The sequence below is a fragment of the Podarcis raffonei genome, chromosome 9 (genome assembly GCF_027172205.1).
Source record: "Podarcis raffonei isolate rPodRaf1 chromosome 9, rPodRaf1.pri, whole genome shotgun sequence".
Taxonomy (NCBI): Eukaryota; Metazoa; Chordata; class Lepidosauria; order Squamata; family Lacertidae; genus Podarcis; species Podarcis raffonei.
In genome coordinates this window covers 34602177-34621365 of record NC_070610.1, presented here as the reverse complement: position 1 = coordinate 34621365, position 19189 = coordinate 34602177, and the positions used below count along the sequence as shown (strand labels likewise).

General features: G+C 42.1%; 1 protein-coding gene and 1 long non-coding RNA gene across 5 annotated transcripts in view; one reads left to right on the top strand and one right to left on the bottom strand.

Annotated features, from left to right (window-relative positions):
* Positions 1 to 19189, top strand: part of GALNTL6 (polypeptide N-acetylgalactosaminyltransferase like 6) — a 452334-nt gene that overhangs the window by 389170 nt on the left and 43975 nt on the right. For all 4 annotated transcript variants that reach the window (XM_053402747.1, XM_053402749.1, XM_053402750.1 and 1 more), the window contains exon 8: positions 10892 to 11009. In XM_053402747.1, the coding sequence (XP_053258722.1) occupies positions 10892 to 11009 (118 nt within the window). The remainder of the gene's footprint in view (positions 1 to 10891; positions 11010 to 19189) is intronic.
* On the bottom strand, positions 1298 to 18914 carry LOC128420811 (uncharacterized). The gene is made up of 2 exons (XR_008332133.1): positions 18811 to 18914; positions 1298 to 2336 (listed from the first exon to the last, which is right to left on the bottom strand). It is a non-coding gene; the product is annotated as an uncharacterized LOC128420811 (long non-coding RNA).

The window sequence follows — 19189 nt, the reverse complement described above, 5'->3', positions numbered from 1 at the left end:
CTTGTTTCACAACAGGCCATCTAGTAGCTTTCAGATGCCACCTGAAGTGTAGACTCAGATTACAGAAGATGGCACTGAATGAGCTTTCGCTGTTTCCTTTTACTTATGCTTTCCGTGTTCATCACGTTTACCAGAATTTGATCCCTAGGTATTCTCATCTGAGCTCTAAAATGGAACCTAAAGCAGGGGAGACTACTGAACCCCCACAGGTCTGCTTGCTAATCTTGCCAGTGCAGCAGGATGTTGAAATCAAGCCTCAAGATGAATTTCTCAGCAGAGGCACAGGGAGAAGGGGAGACTCGTTCATTTTAGATTTCTACGCAGGGAGCTCTTGACTGTGCAGAGTTGTCACCTTGGGAAATGCAAGTTTATGTGCCACTCCCAGAATGATAAGGAGGGAAGGGTATCCAAAGGGTATTGGGGCTGACAGGGTGATGTACGAGGGTAGAAAAATCACTAAAATGGAGCACGCTATGTCAGATATGCTTGTAGTTGTTGTCTCTTTCCTGGGAACAGAACAGACAGAGACAGAATGCTGACTTCTGCAAGACTCATTTTTCTCCAGCGAAATGCAGTCAATCTCTTTCCGTCTATTACTCTTTGCTGAGGCACTGCGTCTTCCAACTAACGAAGGTCTTGCCCTTCCAGGACCGCTGTAGTCATAAAAGATGGAAAGAGCTTGTTGAGAGTCCACTTTAATTGACCCCCAAAGACAACTTAGTTTCGACTGCATTGCTTTTTGTCAAAGCTTGAGTCCTAGTGGACAGTGTTTTGCATTGGAACTCCTTAATCCCATTCAGAATTTTTTAAAAAATATATTTTACTCCATTCTTGCATTGTATCCATGCAATTTTTAGAAAACATTAATAGAGATGATTGTGTTTACAGCCTAATATAACCTGAGATGAGAGAAACCAACAGAGCAGTATCTTGTGTTATTTCAGCCTTCCCCCACTTGGTACCAAGCTGCACTGACCGGGTTTGGTGGGGGTTGTGGTTCAAAACATCTGAAGGCCACCAGGTTGAAGAAGTGTGCTTTTTGTTTCTTAAAATGCTGGCCTCTGCACCATGATCTTAAAGGCTTTTGTATGGTGCCTTTCTTAAATGCTTTTTCAAAAAAAGTTAAAGACTTTTGACAAATTCACCTAGCTTTTAGCTTGGCATGCGGAATGATCTTCCTCAAACCTGAAACTTCCAGATGTTGTTGGATTTCAGCTCCAATAAGCCCAACCAGGGATGATGGGAGCTGAAGTTCAACATCTAAAAGGTTGGGTTTTAATGTATTTCTTTTTTTAAAAAAATCATTTTTATTGATTTTCCAATAAGAAACATCCAATTAATATATCCAATCATAATACTTCAATTAAAATAAAAAAACTAAAATAAAAAAGACCAAATTATAATCAGAATTATATTTATTAATTTTTTGGAGATCCCCACAGTCCGGATCTCTGAAGCAAATCTCCACATCTTAGTCCTGCTTCTCCTCATTGTTTCCATATTTTCCACATCTCGATTTTAACGCTCCAGGGTTTTAATGTATTTCTATTGCTTTTATGTGAGATGCCTGGGTGGCTTTTTTAAGGGTTGAAAGACAGCATATAAATAATTTTAGAATATCTATTCCTGCATATCACGACCAATGTGAGATAATCCTTTGAACACTCAATTAAATCAACAATATTTGACCATGAACAAGTTTATGCATAAGTCCAATAAGTACATACTGAAGAGCCAAACTGGGTTATTCCATGTGAGTTGTTGTCTTCAAAGGCTGATCTGATTCCATTATTGCTGAGAAAACATAAATGTGGGAATCATATATGCAGCCTTAAGATACTTCCTTTGGCATGGCACCATCTTATATTCTTATCAGAAAATGAAATGTGGACTAGAGGAAATGATCATAAACTTGAGAAAAACTAGTGTCACATTGACACCCTTCAAACTTGCCCTTAAATGCCTAAACATTTCTTGGTCACAGTCCACTGGTAGGCATGATGAGTGCATGCAGCTACCATCCCAGCCTGTGTGCATTCAGTTGAATGTCTGCCTAATGATACTTACATGCATACAACTCACTGTGAACTCTAGCAAAACAGTTCCTGGTCATAGGGATAATGTATTTTCCACATGTGGTTGTATATGTGTGAGGTCTATGCAGACTTTCAGCTGGACATGAATCTCAGTCCCATCATGTTTCTCCATTCACCCTGGATAGGACATCTGATCTGGGCTTTCCTCTCAACTTTATTCATAATTTGAAAGGTTCAGTTGTCTTGAATCCACCACAAATATTTACACCACAGAATGGTTTCAGAAATCAGCTCTTGTTGCTAGGAAACAGAAAAATTGTTCACTTAAGAAGGGTACATTTGTCCACACCTCACACATAAACACAGTTTGGAAAACGTTGCATTTCCCTTTCAAGGATACTGAGATACATCAGGTATCAATCTGTTGATGTCACTGCTGTGTCTTCATTTTGTGATGCCAGCATTAGTAAAGGACCACAACTTGATCTGAGGTTTACCAGATGCAATTAAGCCAGGGAGAGAATGGGATTGGGTGGGCGTTGTTCCATTCACAATGCAAATCTGCCCAATTCATATCTCCTGAATCAATCCACAAAGAAAAAAATCCACAAAGCTATTCTGCAAAATTCACACTTGCCTGAATTTTGCAATGCAGTTCTACAGTAAATTTTTTAAAAACCCTGTATAGATATAGATAGCTAGATATCAGAAGAAAGTGTGCAGAAAAATCCGTAGAGTAGTGCAAGTAATGTGGAAAGCAAAATTGCTTGTAAAAGTGAATAGCTAATGGAAGAAATGCAGACACAAATATGCATGAATTTTCTTTTTTTTCTCATTATAAATTATATTTTATTAATTTTCCATACATTCATACCACATTACAATTTCTATTAAATTTTCCGTTTTTGACTTCCTTTGGCCTCTCTGCCAATCATCCAAATTCTAACCTTTAATTACACATTTCCAAATTTTGCTATTGCCTTTATACCTACCCCCACTTCTATTTTGCCTTTTTACAATATTTCTTATGCTACTCCAGAGCTTCTCTAAATGCCACTAGCATTATTCCATTATCACTTATACATTCCCAGTATTTAACTAATTTTCCCCAGTCCTCGATGAACTTTTGATCTCATAGATATCTGATCTTCCCAGTCAGTTTATCGAGTTCTGCATAGTCCATCAGCTTCATTCTCCACTCCTCCAACGTTGGTATTTGTTCTTGTTTCCATTTCTGGGCCAGTAATATTCTTGCCGCTGTTACTGCATATTGGAAAAGTTTATGGTCCTTTCTATTTATTTCATTACCGACAATTCCTAAGAGAAAAGCCTCTGGTTTCTTAACAAATGTATATTTCAACATTTTTTTCAGTTCATTATATATCAACTCCCAGAAGCTTTTCACTTTCTTACATTCCCACCACATATGATAAAATGTACCATCTTTTTCTTTACATTTCCAACACTTCTTACATGTTTTGTACATTTTTGCAAGTTTTACTGGTGTAATATACCATCTATATATCATTTTCATAACATTTTCCTTTAATGCAGTGAATTTTCATGAGGATTTCTTTTTGAAGTTTGCAAACTGATGTGGGAATGGGATGAACTTGAAATAAACAGAAACTGGAATGGACAGATAGATCTGTCCCTACTAGGTATTGCTGTGCCTTACATTTCATATACCTACTTACCCTTCCCTTGGAGGGATCTGTTTGTGCAATGCCCCTTGTAGGTGCAAAGCCTACTGATAGGTGCTTCTGCCTTGCCATCTGGGAGCAGAGCCACCTCCCAGGACCAACCAAGAAACGGCCAGTGCTGGTAGTCCAGTACCTGACTGGTTTCTCTACTGCTGCTGTGCAACAAATTTTGGGTCAGGCTGTTCTGTACAAATCACAGAAACTCTAGTTCAAATGGAAATAGTACTTCAGCAGTATCACCAAACCCCGGATTTTATTATTCAGAGGGATTCACATGCTAGGCATCATAGTGTTGATCCTGTGCCACCCTTCCTTGCTCTCTCTCATAACGCATGCTCTTAGAAAGGCTCATTTCCATCTCATTCCACATCCCGCCAAATGAGCCTGTGTAAATGTAGAGAGACGACTTTCATTTAGTTTTTATTACTAAACCAAGCCCCTCCCCCCTTTTATTATTTTTTATTTAGTGGGAATGTGGAAACAATCTCTCTTTGTGGGGTGATAAAAGAGGCAGGTTCATTTCCTTGGGTGTCAAGAGCACTGCCTGCCCATCTTTGTTGCGACTTTGGATGAAGAGCGGGAGCTAACGCGAGACAATAAAGTGCTCAACCTCATCAGCTTTCAGCTCCTTCATCCTCTGCCAGGAAGTGGGTGCCAGTGTTTTTTCTGTCACTTCCATTTTTAAAAACTGCTTTCACGGCTTTTACAAGAAAATGTCATTGTGCCTCTGGTGCAAAGGAGGAGGAATCTAATTTCATTACAGTTAAGTGCCTGCCTCCCCATTACCTTCCATAAGAGCGTAACGGTATATTATAGAGCGCTAATAAAATAGGAAGGATGGAGGTAAGAGCACATGTCAGGAAGCCAAATTACTTTGGGCCACCTAGTTGCCTTCTCATTTCACCCGGGCGGCTGCCTTTCCCACAACCTAATTACAGCATTTTCTGGGACTTTGCTACCCAGCGATAACCGGCTGGCAATGCTTTTGTGTAGCTGAGACATGGCGCGGCGTGAGCTTTGGTCTTCATCCTTGCCACCAAATAATTGCTTCTGACGGCCGTATTAATCTCCAGAGACTTCGGAGTAAATGAAATATGAACATTTATCTTTTATTCCCATGTGCCACCGGCGTGGACTGGGGCAAATAAGTGGGAAGGGAGTGCCTTTGCACTCCCTGACTGTATTACTGATCAAAGGGACAATATTCACCCAGTTTCTCTGCTCCGTGGCAGATCACAGGCCAGATCATTAACTGTGTGTCTCATCCACTTAGCAAAGTGTGAGGCCCTTGTCGGCTTGAATCAGTGTCACCGTGTGCAGGTTCGAGAGTGTCTGGAGAAAAGGCAGGCTGGCTCTGTGTGAGAGTGTGTGCTGTACTGTGCAATTCCTCTGTTAAAAAAGAGTGGGTTGATCAAGCTTTACTTTATTTGAGTAAGAAGTAGTCTTTGGGATTGGGATTAACCCTTTTGCATCCTTCTAGTTGCAGTTAACTTTGTTACAAGATCAAAGCAGGAAAGCTGCTAATATGTCCATTGCCAGGTAACTTGAGCGCTACAGCTGATATTCAGAAAAGAGCAACCAAAAATGATCAAAGAGAGACTATGAAGAAAATTTGCAGCATATGGGACTTTTTAGTTTCAAGAAAAGGCGAGTAAGAGGTGGCTTAATAGTTTAGAAAAGTATGCACGGCATACCCTCCAACATTTCTCCTATGAAAATAGGAATGTCCCATTCCATAATGATAATTTTACTATTTATAAATATGAATCTTACTGGGTTGCCCCAGTCACTCTGAGTAGCTTCCAACATATATAAAAATATTATAAAACATTAAAATATTTTTTTAAAACCGTCCCTATACAGGATTGCCTTCAAACAGCTTGGGGGTCAGGTAACTCCATACCTTTTAACATTGCTCCAATGAAAATAGGGACCTCCTAAGGAAAAGCGGGACACTCTGGGATCAAATCAGAAACCAGGACAGCTTCTCTAAATCAGGGACGTCCCTGGAAAATAGGGTCTGTCACGGCATGGAGAAAATAGAGAAAATGTTTCCTTCCTTTCTTCCTCTCTCATAACACCAGATTCAGGACAGATAAAAGAAAGTAGTTCCTAACACTGCACATAGCTAAACTATGGAACTCGCTCCCACAGGAGCCAGTCATAGCCACCAAAGTAAAAGGTAAAGGTAAAGGTACCCCTGCCCGTACGGGCCAGTCTTGACAGACTCTGGGGTTGTGCGCCCATCTCACTCAAGAGGCCGGGGGCCAGCGCTGTCCGGAGACACTTCCGGGTCACATGGCCAGCATGACAAGCTGCATCTGGCAAGCCAGCGCAGCGCACGGAACGCTGTTTACCTTCCCGCCAGTAAGCGGTCCCTATTTATCTACTTGCACCCGGGAGTGCTTTCGAACTGCTAGGTTGGCAGGCGCTGGGACCGAGCAGTGGGAGCGCACCCCGCCGCGGGGATTCGAACCGCCGACCTTTCGATCGGCAAGCCCTAGGCGCTGAGGCTTTTACCCACAGCGCCACCCGCGTCCCAGTAGCCACCAAAGTAGATAGCTTCAAAAGAGGATTAGACAAATAACTGGAAGAGAAGGCTGTCATTCCTCTGACTTCCAGTTACAGGGAAGCTCCTGGTGATGAAAAATCAGGGCAGAGGGGCTCCTCCCCACAGCTTTGCTCTGTCACTCTAGGCTTCTCTGTCTGGCCCCCAGACCACACCCCTCACCGGGCCATGCCTCTCCACGGCCCCGCTCCATGCCTTCCTGAAATATGCTCTTAAACTGTGATAATGTCTGTTGGTTGCATGGATGGAGAGATGTGGGTGGGTGTCAGAAACGCCTGACTAGAGTCTGATTTTTTTAAATTTAAAAATGCTGTACAACAGTAAGACTCACTTCTCCTGCTCCACCCACTTTTGCACCGAATCCCACCCACTATTGGCATGTGCCCATGTTGTCCATGACTGAATGTGGATCTTGGAGTGAAAAGGATTCCCCTCCACTGGCCTAGGGAACCCCTGCCCATCCATCACTGTCAGTAAAGCAATGTAGGTTCCTTGAACAGCCATTGTCAAATTCCTAAGAGCACAGGTCAGTTTGGTAGATGATTCTCTCAAGCACCCATCATTCCTGACTGCTTAGATATGAGGTTTGATCTGGATCATCAGATGTTCTTTTGCTTTTACAACACTATAGGGACTTGTAAATGACTTTTTTTAGAATAACCCTACTCCTTAGAACAAGAAACCTCCTGTGTAAGGTATTGGACCACATCTCCACGGTGTTCCTTTGAAATGTGGACGTGAGTTGCCCTTACAACATTCACATATAAACTGAATATAAATATAAACTGTAAGAGGTTTCATCAGGTATCACGCCTTTCTCACTTTGTGTTTGACTCATGATTCGGAACTTCTTGCTTGTGTTGATTAGATGCATATCAGAAACGTGAACATTTTCAGAGGCAGAAGGTAAAGCACACATGGATCCAATGTGGAAATTATAGAAATTTAACAGGTGTGTGTATGTGTGTTTACTTTATCTGTGCTTGAATTACTTTCAAAGAGCGTTCTTATGGGAGAAGGAGGATAAGATATCTGGGTATTGATCTACCTGCAGGGATCCATTTTCAGCAAAGGCTATCAAAGACTTTCTGCATCTTTAAGAATTGCTCATGAAATTGTAATGAGCCATCTATAATCCTAAACAAAGCAAAAGAAAACCCCTGGGCAGGGCAGATAGTCCTTTGAAAGAGTTGCTTGTCCTCTGGAGTGAGGGGTAGGGATTGTTATAATTGGGTATTAAGCCCCCTCTACCTGTCTTCTGAGTTAATTTTCTTTAAAATATTGGTAGGATTTACTTAGTTATGATCATCTTTCTTCTTTTTTTTAAGGCCTGTAATGCAGTAAGGGAGCGGGGGTGGCATCCTGCAACTAAAGATTGATCGCCTGGCCAGAATATTGCTGGCCTTGCTTGTATTTGGCAGTGGAACTTTAATCTTAAGGGGATGTCGGGATGATGAAAAATCACTCCCAGGCTCTCTCGTTAACTAGTAGCTTTTATGTTTGTTCCTTTTCAAACATTAAATGTAACTGACTGTTGTACTTCGGCATTGTATTATCATTCCAGCCTGATCTTTCATGACACCCAAGGGCAACAGACAACGAAGATGGGGGCCCTTTTCTTTTCGTCCTCCTGCTGCAAATTCCTGTACGCTTCCAGAGGCAAAACGTTCATTTGGCTCGTTTCTAGTCCACCTGAACTATGGAAACCTTTCCCATAATCTTAACTAATTGGAATTTCCCTACAGGACCAGAGGCAGCTATTTCCACATACCTGTGAAACTTGATGGCCACACAGTATATTGTGTGTGCGCTATTTGTTTGTTTTGCTTTTTATTCAACCTTTTCTCCAAGGAGGTCAGTGCGGCAAAGGCGTTCTTCCTTTCTATCTCCATGACCTCCCTGCAACATAGGTCAGACCAGAGCTGGAGCTTGGGCTAGGATCACTCAGGGAGTTTCATGACTGATCAAGGATTTGAACCCGGGTCTCCCCACTCATAGCTCTGTCCACTGCACCATGTGTCACACCTACAAATGTGTACATGCACACACTTTATGTAAGGCTCAGTTTTCTGTGGTTTATGACATGTTCCAGATAAATACTAGGCAGTTCCAGAGAGTAGCACTGAGGGGATGCCCTGTGGCCAGCTGGCATTTGAGTTATGACTTGCCACAGGGCAGTATTTTGCCCACGATGCTTTTTAACCTATGAAACCATGTAGAGTGGCCTTATTTTGAACAAAGTGTCATTAGTATTATGATGACACACAGCTCCATAAGATCTGAAACAGAAGTGACCATGTGACCATGCAGGCTTTGGACTAGTGTCTGGGGGCAGTGGTTGGCTGGATGAGGACCAATAAGCAGAGTTTAAACTCCAGCCAAGACAGAGGCCCTTTGAAAGAACAGGTATGTAGTCTAGGGATGCTGCTCGATCCATCTTTGCTATTTGAGTGATTTTTTCCAGCTTCAATTAATAAGGCAGCTTCAGCCATTCCTCCATTGAGATAGCTTGGCCACTGTGGTTTTGGTGATGTCAATACTACATTACTGAAATGTGCTCTATGTAGGGTTTCTTTAGGGCTTAACCCAAAAGCTGCAGCTAGTGTAGGATGCAATAGCTAAGTTGTTTACCAGGGGGGTGGTATACCATGGACACCATATAATACTTCTGCTGAAGGAGCTGTAGTGACTGCCAATGGGCTACTGGATGCAGTTTTTTGTTTTGTTTGTTTTGTTTTGTTTTGTTTGGGTTTGGTTTGGTTTGCTGTTGGCATTTAAAGCCCTAAAGAGGGGACTAGGTTACCTAAAAGAGCCCCTTGCCCCATAAAGCAACTGTGTTTCTCAGGTGGGACACTGCTGAGAGTACAGCATGCCGCAGAGATGAGATTACTTTTTATTACAACTGGGCTTTTAGCGTTGCAGCTCCAGCCCTCTGAAATCATATTGATGTTTAGGCACCTACTGTTTATTTAAAAAGTTGTGGCCCAGCCATTTATGAAACACTTGTTATACATCTATAGAAATGCTTTTATTGGGACGGATCCAACTCATCCACTCCACTAGTGGAAATCAGAGCTAGGACTCTAATGCAACAGGGCTGCCCCACTCCTCCCACTGTGTGCCCTCCATGACTCCTCAAAATCCCTTCTGAAGGATCAAGAAAGCACCCAGAGCAGCATGCAGGGGAGAAAAGGGGAGATTGTTGTGCCAAGCAAGCAGAAATGTTTTCATTGAAAGAAAAATCTACTATGAATTCCACCCTATGTTTGTTGTGGACTTCGTAGGAATGTTTTTTATTGTTTTAGAGCTTGCAGAAATGGTTTTTATTGTTTTTAGAGTTTATAATTCTTATACTTTATCTCATTTTATCATGTTGTATACCACTTCAACAGCCTCTGTCTATGAAGCGGTTTATAAATCTGTAAAACAAATAAAGTAAAATAAATAGTGTTCTGAACATGGGCGTGTCTTGAGTTGAAACTAATTGAAGTGAGCAATCAATTCAGGATGCAATTTTGCAGGGATTTCATTATTTATTGTGTTTCATAGCCATTGTGAAAAGTAGATGGAAAGGAATGAATGACGCCATTGAAAAAGGGTAACCAACACACTGACCCCAATCCAGCTAAAGTTCAGTATAACTAAATGCCACTGGAAGCAATGAGCCTTGAATTGCTGGCAAGCCACTTTCCCCCTTGGTTTCAAGTGAGAACCTTAGCTGGATTGAGGGCATTATTAGCAATCAGTTGTAAACTGGGAAGGAATATGTGATTGTTTCAGTCGCACATACTTTGGGTTAGCTACAGGCTGAGTTTCCATCGAGCATGAGACCTAGGGGTTGTACTGAAGGCTACAAGCTCATCTGCATACAAAACAGGCACAATAATTGTGTTTATTATGTTGAGGCTCAAGGGCATTGTATTAACAAAAAATACAACTTGCTTACTTTAGCTAGAGTTGGAAATACAAGGTCAAAATCAAAATCTCGGTAAAACCATTCACTAAAATTCCACTCAATGTGTTCATATCTTTGGAAACATCAATACTGTAAAGGTGAAACCCCGTTCATATTCCATGGACAATATGACATGAGACCATTAAACACTCTATCTATGTTTGGCTGCAAGAGCTTTGTCTGAATGGGCTTTGCATACTATGGGTAATAGGCAGCTAAATCATACCCAGAATAGATACTTGTGCATTTATTTCAGTGGGTTTACTCTGCGTACAACTAACATTGTCACTCCATGTGTTTTTGCTTGGAGAAACATTGTGTTATCTTTCATGGTTGAAATTCCCATTCCCCACTTTTATGCTCATGAGAACCACACCATGTACCAAGGACAGCCAGCGTGGTGCCCTCCAAATCCTTTTGGACTCCAGTTCCCATCAGCCCCAGCTAGACTGGTCAAGGATGGTGGAAACTGGAGTCCAGCAGCATCTGAAGGGCACCCTTGTCACATAACATGCTGGTAACTCCCACCATATCTGTCTCCATCAAGCACATTTTGCCAGTCATTTCAGCTTTTCAAGCATGCCATGATGATGCCTGCCATTGACAGTATGTTATATTCCTTCGTCAGATCCCCTGTTATGGCTGGAGGTCTGTTCGCTGTTAACAGAAAGTGGTTTTGGGATCTCGGTGGCTACGATCCAGGTTTAGAAATCTGGGGAGGGGAGCAGTATGAAATTTCCTTCAAGGTAAGCAGTCAAAATGTTTCTTCATGGTACACGCTGCTTTTGTATGGTACGAGGCATGCACTATATCTCTAAAACTCAAATGAAATGAGATGTAGTCAAGTGTATTTGTCTAGTGACTTTCCCCCCTCCTTCAACCAAAAGTAGCCACAGGAGGCTAGAAGTTTTAGCGGAAGAGTAGAGGAGCAGAGTGCTGCTTAGCCCTTTACCCTCCAGGAGTTTTTCTGTTCACAATGATCCCTTCCAAGCTGCTTTCCCATGTGAGAAGACTCATGTACAGTAGTATCTTCCGGACGTTGTTGGACTACAGCTCCCACCATCCCTGATCATTGGCCATCTTGGCAGGGGCTGATGGGAGTTGTAGTCCTTGAAGACGCCATGTTGGCTGCCCCAGGGTTAGCATGTCAGAGCAGGCCTGGAGTGACCCAGGTTCAAAGTCCCACTCAGCTATGAACTTTTAGAATGACCTTGAGCATTGCCTACCTTTTAGCCTAACATATCTTACAGGATTGCTGTGAGTATAACCTGGGGAAGGCTGGGGGCAGACTGACCTTGAGCTTCTTGAAAGTAATTGCCTTAAGTTACATGGAAGAAACATTGGGTAATAACTTTGGAGTAGTTGTAGCAGCAGCAGTAGCAGCAGTTAATAGCTATCCACCTCATCCGCCTCTGTTGCTTTGCTCAAACTAACAACCTCTCAAGGCTTTTGGGGTGGTTGTTTATTGTTTTGTTTTTAAGTTGGGCCACATCTAGTTTTGGGCGTGCGATTAGCCTTTCCTTCTAAGTATTGCTCTATAACATAAACTCCATTTTGAGCACACCAAAAACCAAAATGACAACATTTACAATGTAATCACTACAATGTGACTCCTCTCTACCGAGCCACATTTTGAAAAATTACACAATTGCCTCCATATAATTTCCATTGCCCAGATACATTGTGCATGTAGGCAATACGGGCAACTTATCTATGTGCAGTCATAGCTAGAAATGGCTGGACCCAAGGAAGAGTTGCAGAATTGCCAAAGCTGCTAAAGGAAAACCTAGCCTGGAGGGGAGATCTCCATTCTGATCTCAGCAGGGCAGTAAGAAACCCTTCCAGCTGCCTATACCATAATTATTTGGCTCCCCCACACCTGGAATTACATAAGGAAAACCAAGACACATAGATGCCTGCTAGGAATTTAAGTACACATCTTTTTAGGCCATATGAGTGAATAATACTGGGTATGATGGATGAATAGTGTAATCTAGTATAAGGCAGCCTTTGGTGTTTTACAGCAGTCTTTCTGACATTCATTTATGTCACAATTTCTATTCTGCCTTTCTGCGCCCAGTGCATCCAAGACAGCTCACAAGGCAACTAAAACACCACAGACACAACCAAACAATAAAATATATTTGAAAATTATAGTTAGGTCCCAGGTTCAATCCCTGGCATCTCAAGACAGATTCCCAGAGACCCACTGCCAATCAGTGCCAACAATACTGAGCAAGATGGACCTTTCTTCTTAGCTATAGCCCTTGACTTGTGCATGCTGATTTACACTTAAGCATCTACACTTAAGCATCCTTTGAGTCTCTCGTAAGACAGAAAGTTGCCAAGGCAAATGAATGTGACTGTTCTATTAATAAAGCTAGGTGCATTTGGAAAGTGTACAAGGTCAGTTCAGTTGTTTCACATTTGAAAGTGTCATATAGAGTTACAGCGTAACCTCAGTTGTCAAACATAATCTGTTCCAGAAGACCGTTCGACTTCCAAAACATTCGACAACTGAGGCGCAGTTGCCGGCTGGCAAATTGCTTTTCAAAAATGGAGAAACACACCTCAGAAGTCGTTTGACTTCCGAGGCGCGTTCGAAAACGGAAGCATTCACTTCCAGGTTGTCAGCGTTTGGATTCCGAATTGTTCGGGTTCCGAAGTGTTCGACAAGCAAGGTTCCACTGTGCTTTGTTTATTATGTAGTAGGCATTGTGCTTGATGTTGTTACCGCCTTCCTGCACCCCTCGAAAAGTTCAGGTCTTGATGATGCTCACACCTGGCCTTCTTGCACTGTAAGATGTTGTTACTACAACTTTTTCCTGAAAGTAGCACTTGCATTTAGCTCCAAGTCATTGCCTAGTCTGATTTAATCCTCCATGATGCCTGCTCTATGTTTACCACTGAATAAATTTAATGTGTCAGTCATTGATTGGCTTTGTTGCAAACCTCCTTATTCTCTTCAAGCATCAAAGGGGCCTAAAAGAAGCCTTTCCTTTACAAACATGGTGCGTACACACACTGAATTCAAGCATGTGCACTGAATGAATTGCACAGAAGCTGTTGGGGATGCCTCTCCTCCAGATTGCCCAAGTGGATTTGAGGGTGTTTTCAGCAGAATCAAAGTGACCCACGTGAACTGAACTGGTGTCACGTAACTTCTAATCAATTCCATACTTAGAGAAAACAAAAGCCGAAAGACAAGAGGAGCCTACAAGCTAAACCAATGGACATTTTGTTTAGAGTACATCAGTTTGCACTCTCTGTTGTTAGGGTGTTTCAGAGATAAATGAATGCTGCCTCTTGCATCTCACAGTTCTGACAGGAGGCCTAAAGATTGTATTATCCCATTTCCTAGTCCCCTGTTATTTGTCATTGGAAGAATATAATTGCAAGGCAGTCCATTGCTCTCTGTTCAGAAACCATGGCAACCATACTGGAAGCTCAGATACTAAATAGTCCCAACCTGTTTTGTTCAAGTGACAGATTCTTTGGAGAGGGCTGTGTTATACTGGGCCCTCATTTCAGCCATATCTCTTCATTCATCTCATTACCATGAGTTGACCTAAGGGTCCACATCCTTCTGCATGAATATATTTTGAACAAGATGTCAACAGCCTTTTGTAGCATTTGCCTTGAAGAAATAAGAACTCACTCTGAGGTGTGTGTGTGTGAATGTAGGGAGGAGCTCAGTAGAAAGTGCATGCAGAAAAAAGCATTTGGGGTGGGGATGCTATTGATGGGGCAAAGTAATGGGGTGTGGAAGTGAAATAAAATGGAGCCATGGCTTAGCATCATCTCGTAAGAGTTCCCGGAGATGGCAGCTACAGTGCTGCACCTGTGGTCCTGCTGCTGCACCACCACTGAGAGTTAAGCCAAGACAACGTAGTGTGTGCACACTCAGAGGATGACCTCCAAACCATCCTAAATATCTTCGCAGAAGCTTATGAAAAACTTGGCCTATCGCTCAACATCCAAAAAACCAAAGTGCTGCACCAACAAGCACAAACCAACCCCTCTGCAGCACCACAAATCCAACTCAATGGTGTAACATTGGAAAATGTCGATCACTTCTCCTAGCTGAGCAGTTATCTTTCCACAAGGGCCGGCACTGATGCCGAAATCCAGCATTGCTTGAGCTCTGCAAGTGTGGCTTTCTCCTGATTGAAGTGCAGAGTGTTTGAGGACCGGGACATTCACAGGGAAATCCAAATGCTTGTTTACAAAGCTATTGTACTACCAATCTTACTGTATGCTTGAAAAACATGGACCACTTATAAACGCCATCGCCAACTCCTCAAAAGATTCAATCAACGGTGTCTCCGAAAAAATTTACACATCACTTGGGAACTAATCACAGGCGAACTAATGCCAGTGTATTGGAAGAAGCAAATATCACCAGTGTCAAAGCAATGATTCTTCAACATCAACTTTGTTGGACTGGTCATGTTGTGCAGATGCCCGATTATCGTCTTCCAAAGCAACTACTCTATCCTGAACTTAAAAATGGAAAGTGTAATGCTGGTGGTCAACAAAAGAGGTTGAAAGACTCTCTCAAGGCAAATCTTTAAAAATGTAGTATAAACACTGACAACTGTAAAACACTGGCCTGCAAGCGCTCCAATTGGAGAACAGCCTTTACCAAAGGTGTCATGGGCTTTGAAAACTCTTGAACTCAGGACGAAATGGAGAAACGTAATAAGAGGAAGGCATGCTTGGCAAACCCTCACCGTGATCAACTCCCGCCCGGAAAGCTATGTCCCCACCATGGAAGGATATGTGGATCCATGGCTTAGCTGCTCACATCAGTGGAGCAGGAGCAGAGCAGGAACAAAGCAGTTGTGATCACTTCTGTGGGAAGCCTCGTGCATCTGTGCTAAGTCATGGTTTGGTTTAGTGTTATGTGCAAACCATCTCTTTCTGTAGACTGCTCAGGGGTGGAATAGAAGAAAACAGAGTCTAGTGACCAGAGCCTTCTGTATAGGTAAAAAGGGATACTAATGTTTAGCATTTATATTGCACTTATTGTACCAACTACTGAGCCTTTGGGATCCTGGCAGAGCCCTTCAGAACTGGCATCTGCTCCAGGCCCCTCATATCAGGTGGGTGGTTCTGACAGTCACCATTCTAATTTCCCCAGTGCCCTGGATTAACACAAGGTCAGGCACTTTGGGGCATTATGGGGATTTAAAATGGCAGCTCACAGATGCTTTGGGAGTGCTGCTGTCGCTACAGCTCACCAGAGGGCATGTTACCCACTGCCCCTTCAAAGATTGAATCTTCCAATCTCTATCCTAACAACAACCTTGTAAGGTGGGCCAGCATAATTTCCATATTGTAAATTAGAGATTGAAGGACAATGACTTGTTTTTAGGGTTTTGCACATGCAATTTCAGTTGGGGACTTTCTGGCTCACTGCTCACATCCTTACAGTTTCGGGTCAGATCAGACTTCATACATGTTCATTACGTGCACATAATAAGGCCATCAAACTTAGAAAGTAAGTTTGGACTGTGTTGAGCTATGGGCAAAAACATGATTTGAACAGGGCTTTTTTTCCAGCTGAAACTCAGTTCTGGCACCTCTCAGATGGGTGCCATTGACATTCTAAGAGAATGAGGGAGGTGTTCATGGTGAGTTCCGATACCTCTTTTTCTAGCAAAAATAGCACTGGCTTTGAAGAGTACAAACTGAAAAGGAATTACAACTTTCCCATTTTGGGATGAAAAAGTGTTTGCAGAGTAGATTAACAAAAACGAAAAAAGGACATGACTTCAGTGGCCTGCCTGTCAAAATGGCCTGTGGAGAGTGGACCACTTCTGAATCCAGTCCAACACTGTATCCACTTCACCACCCCTGGGGTGCATTTTGGAGTGACTAATTGCAAGATTACAAACTACACTCTACTTTTAGCATTGGCCAAATGCATCTTTTTCAGCTAAGTAAAATCTTCCTAAAAGTCTCTTCCTGAAATAATCTTGCTTAAAGGCTGATTGAAACATCCAGGCTAAATATGTTTGCGGTACAGCTTTAAAGTAACAACAGCAGGAAGCTGCTGCTGAAGACCAACTTTTTTACATATGTAAGAGAAACAGAGGTTTGATATGCTAATTCCACAGTGTGCAAAGATAAGGCAGAAGTACTAACAGACTCCTTGAGCTATTAATATGCATGCTAACCATACCAAATAAGATTTTTTTAAGCAAACTTCTCTATTTTTGTTTGGAGAAAAGCTCAGAACACACTTTTGAAAAAGGATGGAGAGGGCGAAGATTTGCAATTAAGTAAACAACTTAATTCTGTGGCTGGCCTAAGAGGATTTCTTAATGGGAGCCTTGGGTGGGGTGGTGGAGGAGCTATATTAGACACAGATGCATGTAACAAGGTAGTGACAATGTTTATGAAGAAGCCTAAGGACTCAGGATGCTGAGATGCTGTGTCTCGAAGCAGATGGGAAGAGAAGGTTAAGTGAGTGCTCAACCCTGTCCCCCATTTTCTGTTTTTCAAAATGGGCAACCACCTGTTCCCCCCTCCCTTGGTCTCTTATAGATCTCCATTGTCTCACCTAATTTGGCATTCAGCTAATACATGAAAATTTAAAGGACAATCAAATACTAAAAAAGTTAAATGAAATGAGATACAGTCAGCCTTCAACTTATTTGGGGGTTACGTTCCAGGGATAGAGCCTAAAGCCAAAATTGTGTATAGTCAAAACACATTGGATTCAATGACAGGTGAGATTGCTGAAGTCTTTTTCCCCGGAACCCCTCCCTCTTTCTGCCACTTAAAAATATATATATATTATTTTGCCAAACGCATAAATCTGAATGTACACAAATGTGCACAAGTTGCAGGCTTACTGTATGTTAAACCGTGTTGTAGGCATGGCCTTCTCTTCCTTCAAACAATACTAATAAAGATGCATATTTGAATAGATGGATAAAGCTTGGATTCAGTCCCAGAATTTAGCCAGTCTGAAACTTTGAGAAGAAACCTAAACATTATAATTTACCATTTGTCTGCAGTCAACCATTTCAGCTGCAAGTCGGCCTTAATTTTGTGCTACCACTGTAGGCATGTCTCTTGGTTTTATCTGTTACATTTGACTGGTGTTGTTATTATCCACTGTGCCCTGATATATATGAAGCTTTGATTGGACACTGCAAGACAGATAATCTTCTACTGAACTCCCTGTTCCCTTGCCGTTTGAGAACCAAGAACAGCAACAAAGGCGGTGCTTTAGAGATCTAATTATCTCCTTCAGGCAGTATATGTGTGTAATATTCTTATCAGATGTCACTTCATTGTCACTTGTGCACTGCTTAGGTGTGCACAATCAAAGAAAGCAACCATATATATTTTGAAACTACGTCAAACGGACGTGTATACTGTATTGTAATTCACAGCAAAGGTAACTGCTGGTTTATGAAGTTCAAATCAAATATAGCACATGGGCGGATCATTCAGCATAAATGTTGGTGGAGCAAAATACACCCCTCCCGTGCTCTTTTGTGATACTGACAGGCTTACAGGTATTCACGACTTGAAAAACCAGTTTTTGCTGAGGGCGGCAGCACTGATACCATACACAATTTTTTTTTTCATATCTTCTGGCGTCGTCCCAAACACAGTTCATGCTGCCATATGTGAGCCCTCAAGTTATGATGAAATGGTGGCTAGAAATAAAATGGTGCGCATGTGAACATATGGGAAAGAGTCTCAAACTGTACAACTGAGTTGTAGCCTTGCTGACACCTTCCACCATTGGTGGGAAGGCAGTTCTTGGCTGGAAATTCTCCCTGACTTATTCTCCTTTTTGCCTTCGCTCTTCTGCCCTGTAAAGCTCAACTAAGAATTCAGATCAGGTTACCAGGAAAAACAGAGCCTCATGTCACTATTGTGCATTTTGTTGTGTGGACAGAATGGCAGGGTCCGTGCTGGCTCAGCTTATGGTCCTTTCAGTGCATAAGCACCATTATATAGGCAACCCATCGCCATCTCTTCTGTCCCTTGTCTTTTTTTTACAATTGGATTTATTAGTGCAGTTTAGTTTTTTTGGGTTCCCTTTGTTTAAGCTCCTCACATTCACAGCTGCCTGATCTGTAATTATAACCAGACATGGCAGTATGTGTCTTAATTATGCATGAGTGACAAATGCCTTTTTAGACACTGTTCCCTGTGCTTGAGATCTAGCGTCAGTTCATCAGTGCACTCTGGAGAGCAGAGGCCCTGCTTGTACACCCGTATATGACCCAAAGGCTGCCAATCCAAGCAGCAGCAATGGCTCCTGCCGCCCTTGGGATCTCAACATCCCTTATTTTTATGGTTCTTTCACTTGCTTTCTGCATCACCCCTTGTCATCTCTTTCATCCTCTTCACAGGAAAAGCTGGTAGGAAATAAGGAGCTCTGACAGTGGTGGCTGGAGCCCATTGGGATTGGTAGGGCAGAAGGCAGGAAGGCCTGCAGTAGGGAAGGGCAGAAAGAGGCTGTGCCAGCAACTCACTGTTCAGAATAGGAATGGAAAATATCAATGTTGAGCTTACCTACAGAGGTTTTTTCCTGTTCCCATATTGATTCTTGATCTTGCCAAGAGGCAAGGTGTTGTTGTTTTTTAGAGTTTTGCTAAAAATACGAACAATTCTCACATCATATATGCTTTATTATACGTATATTAGATGGATATTATACACATACATAGTAAAGCTTTCCTAAAGTGACCAGCACATAGAGATGCAGACAGCAATGCGTATAAATGTATAAAAATACTTACATATCAATGCTTACAAAGTTACGCTGTAGAAATATTTTTGCATATTGTCTGTATAAAATATGTATTGTTGTCATACATTTTTGGATATAATTAGAGAGGCTTTTTATTTTTTTAAAAAATGAGCCACTCATATATAAGTGGGCACTCAAAGA